This window comes from Sinocyclocheilus rhinocerous, unplaced genomic scaffold (genome assembly GCF_001515625.1).
Source record: "Sinocyclocheilus rhinocerous isolate Xijiao unplaced genomic scaffold, SAMN03320098_v1.1 scaffold21, whole genome shotgun sequence".
NCBI classification, from domain to species: domain Eukaryota; kingdom Metazoa; phylum Chordata; class Actinopteri; order Cypriniformes; family Cyprinidae; genus Sinocyclocheilus; species Sinocyclocheilus rhinocerous.
This window is the reverse complement of record NW_015641422.1, coordinates 783,544-791,388: the sequence shown is the minus strand read 5'-3', so window position 1 is coordinate 791,388 and position 7,845 is coordinate 783,544. Positions and strand designations below refer to the sequence as shown.

The 7,845-nt window shown below is 38.7% G+C and overlaps 1 protein-coding gene across 1 annotated transcript in view; it reads right to left on the bottom strand.

The window, feature by feature from the left end:
• Positions 1-7,381, bottom strand: part of ints3 (integrator complex subunit 3) — a 17,360-nt gene extending 9,979 nt beyond the window's left edge. Inside the window, exons 1-13 of the mRNA XM_016571405.1 lie at positions 7,047-7,381; positions 6,458-6,541; positions 5,188-5,271; positions 4,954-5,067; positions 4,784-4,868; positions 4,644-4,710; positions 4,385-4,526; positions 2,291-2,420; positions 2,092-2,189; positions 1,810-2,001; positions 1,638-1,725; positions 1,393-1,472; positions 289-380 (exon numbers count right to left, since the gene is read on the bottom strand). Of these exons, the coding sequence (XP_016426891.1) occupies positions 289-380; positions 1,393-1,472; positions 1,638-1,725; positions 1,810-2,001; positions 2,092-2,189; positions 2,291-2,420; positions 4,385-4,526; positions 4,644-4,710; positions 4,784-4,868; positions 4,954-5,067; positions 5,188-5,271; positions 6,458-6,541; positions 7,047-7,130 (1,340 nt within the window). The 5' untranslated portion in view covers positions 7,131-7,381. The remainder of the gene's footprint in view (positions 1-288; positions 381-1,392; positions 1,473-1,637; positions 1,726-1,809; positions 2,002-2,091; positions 2,190-2,290; positions 2,421-4,384; positions 4,527-4,643; positions 4,711-4,783; positions 4,869-4,953; positions 5,068-5,187; positions 5,272-6,457; positions 6,542-7,046) is intronic.
• Positions 7,382-7,845: the final 464 nt, after the last annotated feature.

Sequence of the window (7,845 nt, the reverse complement as noted above, 5' to 3'; positions counted from 1 at the left end):
CACTCTTCTTGTCAGTCAGCTCGACTCACTCTCCTCACTGGAGAAATTAAATCTGATCTGTGTGATGCGACTGTCGTTCAACTGCATTGAGCAGCCGCGTTCAGTTTTTAATTGTAGTGTCTGTTCTTTTACTGAACTAAATGATTTTTATTACTATAAAAAATCAAAACGAGGGTGGGGGTCGGTGCCGTGGTAGGCAAGTGACGTAACCGGTGTTGCGGCTTAACAACGGTATCACCGTCAGCACAGTCTATCGCGGCAAGCCTAGTGTGTATATGATAAACTCACGCCAGAACTCTCTTCTCCATGATGAAGTTTAGAGAGCTGAAGACGCCCTGCCGCACTTGACCCTCAAGAGGGGGGAAAAAGTTTGGGATGATCTGCAGTGGAATAAAATAGCAGGTTAGCCCAAGATCTGAAAGGCTGGAATTCACAACACACAGAACTTCCTCTGCAAATTCCTCTTATCATTTTCCCCCACACACATGGTTTCAGCTGCATCAGCAAAAAAAATAACACTTTAGTATAGGAACCAATTCTCACTATTAACTAGTTGCTTATTAGCATGCCTATTATTAACATATTGGCTGTTTATTAGTATTTATAAAGCAGGAGTAAGCATACATATTTTGCATGACCATATTCTACATCCCTAATCCTACCCAATATTAATAATACCTATTAATAAGCAGCAAATTAGTAGTTCAATGAGGCAAAAGTCGTAGTTAATGGTTTGTTAATGGCAAGAATTGGAACTTAAAATAAAGTGTGACAAAAAACAAATCATTAACACTTTACAATAATACATTAGTTAAAACAAAGTAATACAAACCGTTGTATTTTTATTGAAAATAAAATTATTTTTAAAGTCAACAAGACCGTTATAATGAATATACATCTTTTAATATGTCTTTGTCAATAAGATTTGACAATTACTTCTAAAGCATGCATCAATCTTAGTTAATGACTTTGTGTTACTTTCAAAATACCTAAAGTTGCATTGTTATAATAATGTTATGGACTTGAGCTAACATGACCTAACAACAGCTGTATTTTTATTAATGTTAACAAAGATTAAGAAAATACTGTAACTAATGTAATGTTCATTGTTAGTTAATGTTAGATAATGCAAAGTGCAAAGATCTTATTGTAAAGTGTTACTGTTATTTCAAATAGAAAGTCATGATACTTTGAAAAAAAAAAAAAAGTATGAAAAAATTCTTTGGAATAATATGTATAGATGAATTTTGCACCATAATACATGTAATTGGGTCCATTTTGATTTGATGTTTTAAATTGTGTAAATTCTATTTTTGTGGCCATTACTCACACTACTGTGTATGACATTAACAAGCTCTTAGATGCAGTAAGAACGGAGAAAAAGTTTCTCACCCGACACATGAAGTCCAGTAGTGTGGCTGTTATAGCAGGATGTGGTTTCATGGAGTGATGCATCACCAAAATGGCTGGCTCTGAAAAAACAAGAGTCCGAAAGAGAGAAACAGAAAGAGAGAGATATCAAAGGAAGATAAAAGCAGAGCATCAGTGACTGGGTGAAGGCAAAGCATGTGGTTTGTAAATGTCTGTTTGCAAAGTCAAATCTAAATGGCACAATAATGGCTTCCTGCCTCTCTTACCGATGTTCATGATGCTGTCTTTCTCGGGGTTGAAGAACAGCCAGTCGTAGAACAAGGCCAGTTTGGCATTAGATGCAGCAACATTAGACTGCAGAGAGAGACAGATTGATATGGAATCCAAAACGACATCTAGAAAAATCGTACAAGTCGAAGGTTTTTAGTATTTACTTACTGTGCAGGTAGTCAGGAGCCATCCAATGATCGCCCAGCGCGGCAGAATGTCAGAACTCAGCACTTCATTGGATGGATGAACCACACCGCATATGTAACGAATGAGGTCACAGCGCAGCGATTGGCTTTCAGCTGTGGACAGATACTGCCGCTGAAACCAGTCCTGATAGCGCTTCTGCTGGCCGAACCGAACCTGCAGCCAGGAAGAGCAAGAGTGTTTGCCTTTCAAGTCATAAACGTATTGTGGTTTCAGTGTCAGGTGTCAGTGTTTGTGTGTATTTACCCGTGAGGTCATGAACAGCAGCTTGGTCTCCATGTCAGGGGTGAGTCGACAGGCCAGAAACTTGCGTGAGGTTCTGGAGGTGAGGAGCTGCAATATACCTGCAGCAGGACGGGACAAGACAGACCAATTTTATAACACACACAGATTTTACTGTGCATACTATTTATGTGCATTACTGTAGAGATTCCCTCCCACACACCTGTGAACTGTGGGCTAAGGGTCTGAGGATTGTGCAGCAGGTCTCTCCACAGCAACTCCAACTCAGGAATACGAGCCACATTCTGTAAGAGTCTGACCAGATCCCTCCCCATGATAAAACACTCCATAAACTGTTCAAACACAGACACATAGCAATTTAAAAACATGAAACTCCACTGAATGGCAAGAAAATATGAAACCATAACAACAGCAATAACATCTGTAATGTGAGAAAAACTGTTTTATGCATTACAATTTGAGTGGATGGAAACAGGGTATTTCAAATAAATACTGTTCTTTTGAACTTTCTATTAGTCAAAGAATCTAGTAAAAATGTATCATGATTTCCACAAAAATATTAAGCTTTTTTTTTTTTTTTTAATTGCTAATAATTAGAAATGTTTCTTGAGCTGCAAGTCAGCATATTACAATGATTGCTGAAGGATCATGTGACACTGACGACTGGAGTAATGATGCTAAAAATTCAGCTTTGCATTACGGGAATAAAGTATATGTGACCCTGGACCACAAAACCAGTCATAAGGGTCAATTTTTTTAAAATTGAGAATAAATAAGCTTTCCATTGATGTATGGTTTGTTAGGATAGGACAATATTTGGCTGAGATACAACTATTTGAAAATCTGGAATCTGAGGGTGCAAAAAAAAACAAAATATTTAGAAAATCGCCTTTAAATTTGTCCAAATGAAGTTCTTAGCAATGCATATTACTAATCAAAAATTAAGTTGATATATTTACAGTAGGAAATTTACAAAATATCTTCATGGAACATGACCTTTACTTAATGTCCTAATGATTTTTGGCTTAAAGAAAAATCAATCATTTTGACCCATACAATGCATTTTTGGCTATTGCTACAAATATACCCCAGCGACTTGAGACTGGTTTTGTGGTCAAGGGTCACATATTTTTAAATATATTCAAATAGAAAGCAGTTATTTTAAATGGTAATAATTTTTCACAAAATTGCTGTTAATGTATTTTTGAAAAAATAAATACAGCCTCGTTGGGCATTAAAAAAAAAATCTTACTGACCCTAAACTTTTGAACAGCAGTGTATATTATAGATATAAATATTTAATTTGTTTACCTACATGCCATATGACTATTATTTGATTATCAAAATCACTGTTAGTTGAAGCTCCAGTGCACTAAAAGAGCAGGAACATTCACATAAGGTACGTACAGTCAATTTCGATTTCATGGTGTCTATAAATCTGTTGAATAATTGCTGGCAGCCTAATCTAATCACAGCTGGTTCAAGCCCAAGTCACAAGTTAAATCCAAAGTGCTCTCTTGGGAACTGCTGACCCAGATACAGACATCACAATCCTGCTTTAGTGCCCTTGAGCGAGACACTTCACCTCTGCCGGCTCCAGCGCCCTTGAAATGAGTCTATGGTGAGTCGCTCTAAATAAAAAGTATTTATCTTTCTTTTCATTCCTGGCCTTTTTTTTGGCTTTTTATACAGATAATGGTATTAAGAAAAGTTGTGATCCAGATTTAAAAGTTTTGCATCATGTGTGTAAGAGCATGTGATATAACCACATCCCAACTACACAAATTAGTTGTCACTCTATATCCCCCAATAATATGTCTTAGCTCTGTAGTTTTTATTGTGAAGGTCAAAACATATTAAGGCAATGCAATACAATGATGATTGAGAGATGAACAAATTAACATTGTATGGATAATCAAGTAAATTTAAGTTGCTTCAGTCCAGTAAATGTTCATCTTGAAACAGAATATATAATAGAAATATAGTAGTGTTTCTTACATTTACTTCATAAAAATGACTAAAGATTTCACAGCAAAAAGATGTGAAGTTTCAACTATCATTCAGACGACAGAAGGCATGCAGTAGATTGTGTACAACAGGTTTTTCAGAAGTTTTGATCATGTTGCAAGTTGCATATCAAACATGATACAGTAGGCGTTATAGGGTTAAATGATTAACACAGACAGACACAAGCACAAATTCCCCCAAAATACTTTAGCCTTGCACTTCATGTAACTAAAAACATGCACAAAAAAAGAAACACTGTGTCCAGAACTGAACTCTTTCCAGTACTCACCCTCTCTCTGAGCAGACCGATGCAGAAGTCCACCTCTTTCTGTCTGAAAGGCAGCAGGTTTGGCGTCCCATGGTCCACTATGAGCCTCAGGTACGTGTACACAGACATGGCCACCAACATCCCGCTTTTCAGCACCCACTCTCTGTCCATCACACAAACACATTCACGAAGCTGGTCTATTTGGTCTATTTGCATGGACGTAGTTATCGCCCACAGTGCAACAGTCACACTGCATGCTGTTCGACTCAAAACTTCTCACCTCTGCTCCACCAAGATCTCCAACACGCTCTCTGCCAACCACAGGTTCTTGTTGGAGATGTCTCCCCCTGCAGATTGACGCAAGTTAGACACATGATACACTGTCAATGTAGCATGATTTGCATCGGTGTGTGAACGCACCAGCGATCTGTTTCATGAGCGTCATGAGAACCCCATCTGCTCCAATGACTCCGCTCTTCACCAGCTCTCTGACCAACCACACCAGCTGCCCACACACACATAAGACGAGACGTCACCAGTGTGTTACTGTTAAATTCAGTGTTGTTAAATGACATCAGACCGGAGCCCACCTGTGTACGGCACACGTCCTGAAGCTTGAGGAACTTCTCCATAAGGATCTGGTTGATTTTGATGAGCACCACATTCATACCGTCCCGATTCACCAACGTCAGGTCTCTGTAGCACTGCAGGACACACTACAATGTTAATGGTGGGATTCTGGGAGAACAGTGCAAGTAGAAGAGCTTTCTGTGGTATGCATGTATGTATGTGAATAAGATCTCATGTACGAAGCATCAACATACCCTCTGTGCTTGTGGGGGCTCTGTGAGCAGAAGCATGAAAAGACCCAGACACACCTCCTCATGCTGCGGTGGACCCTTACACACCTGAACACACACATTCCCATTAAACATCATCATCAAATTGTTTTTGAATTTTATTTTAGACCTTTTAGCCACTTTTATCGATCTCAAATTTCAAGCCAGTCATGAATGAAATGTTAAAGAGGAGACAGGGTAGTTGGATCAGGACATTACAAGTTGCAAGCCAGATTTGATCCAATGTACCTCACCTATGCACCACAATTCAACATGCATTAACCAGCAGCCAGAAGGCCTTGGCTAAATGTCATGCTGTTCTTCTGTCTGATAAAAAAAATGTTTCCTGAGCAGCAAATCAGCATGATTTCTGAAGGATCATGTGACACTGAAGACTGGAGTAATGATGCTAAAAATTCAGCTTTGATCACAGAAATAAATTACATTTAAAAATGTATTCAAATAGAAAAAGAGTTATTTTAAACTGTAATAATATTTTACAATATTACCGTTTTTACGGAATTTGATCAAACAAATACAGCCTTGGTGAGCATAAAGAGACTTTATGCTCTAGTATCTGTTTTATAAAATAATTTTGACTGTCACAGCTAAAGCAGTTGAAGAGAATTTCCAGTATGTGCCAAAACAAAACCTTTCTGCCACAACTATATTCCCAATACAGCGAAGCATACAGTATTACTGCTTACATTTCCTAAAGTATAAAAGGATGGACCTCCACATTATGAATAGCAAAGAAGTGCCCAATTTCTGTTTCACATTAATTACATGTGTAGGATAACAGGGTTCCCACACTTTTCGACCAGTGAATTTGTATTCATTTACAGCTGATTGATAACTGGCAGAAAAAAAAATCTGATTTTAAAATACATTTAAAAATCACAGCAATGTCTATGCCAAGTAATAGATTTAAATGATAATATTTAGCATACAAACTTCCACAATAAGAGTCAACAGATATCTTAAAGTTATGTGGACATGGTGTTGTCTACACAAGCACTCAAAAAGAACAATATAGGTGATTAAACATTTTCAAACAGAGCTAATCTAGAAAAAAAGTGAATTCTACATTAAAGTCTTTTTAGCATTGAACTAATTTACACTACTTTTCCAGGCCTGAAAAATCACAACTTTAAAATTCCATTCTATGTTTTAAAATTCCGTTCTATGCCCAGGTTTTCATGATTTGTGAATTCTGATGTGTTATCATAAGTGGGTATAACTGATAAACACTCACATGAGCAGTGAGAGCATCATTGGCTTCCCGCTCCGACAGTCCATTGGTTATAGATGTGGTGATGCTCACACACCTCTCCAGGCGCTGAAACAAACACACACACACACACACACACACACACTAACCGGTGAGTACAGAGCAATATGAATGCATGCATGAATGCCATGCCAAAAACACCAAACAACAAAATAACTCTACAGATCCCAATAATAGTTCATGCATAAATAGTCTAATCTCAATTAAAGGCATGACTGCCATTTTTAATACCTTCCCCATCAGATGGAGAGTCACTGACACCATCAGCTGTCATTAGTACATGTACGACATGATAACATCATTGCATGTTCAGCACACATCATGTTTACACCGCTGCCTCAACTCCTTCCTTTATATTTGAATCAACAAATAAGATAATAAAAGACTACAAAAGCCATCCCTGCTCTACAAGTCTGATAGTGTCAGCTTCTCCATTCTGCTCGTCCTTTTGTTATTGTACTTAGTTTTCCCCATGTTTTTCTTCGCAAATGTGTGCTGTGAAGGACGCGCTGACACGTATGTTGACGGCCGATGGGAATGCGTCGATCCCTACCTCCTCCAGCTCATCTTTGGCGTCCAGGCTGGTGGACACCAGAAGGCGACCCTGCGCTTTACCCTTAGCCGGCGAGGGCTCCATCTCCTCCCGCCTCGCTGCGCCCACACACACGGGACCTGACGGGGGTTTAAGGCGCTGTTTGAAACCCTTCCCTCACTGTTTCCGTGGGTCTGTGGTGATTATGAACTATTTAAACCCTCTCTCCGCCCAGTCCTAGGCGCCTACAGTGTGTTTACGACTCTTAAATCGCCACCTTCGCGCGACCACTCCAGTGTTTCCACAGTGTCCGACTGTAACAATTCAACTTCCGCAGTGCATGGCGGCTTAGCGGAAGTGTTCCGAACGCGGAGTGAAGGCGGAGCGGAGAGACTCATTTATACCAATCGCGTGCTGGGTATTTTGATTGACGTGGCAGTTGACCAATCACGGTGATGGCACTGTCAGCGAGACCCGTCAGACAAAAAGAAGCCCGTGCAACTTGACAAGAACGCTGCTTCTGTGTAAACATGTGGGTAAAATCTCAGACAGACAGTAAACTATAGGGTTGGAGTGAATCTAATGAAACCTGGATAAATGCGTCTGACTTTTAAATGTGGAAACAGCAGACATTGTATCGTATTGGGGCTCTCCTCTTAACAAGAACAAGCAATATTATTCGAAGATTTTTTAAAATATATATGTTACTATTATAATTAACGTAATAACAAAAACAACAACAATAATCGTTATTTTATAATTATTGCTTTATAATTAATTATAATTCATAATAGCCTACATTCATTGTAATTAAGTTTTG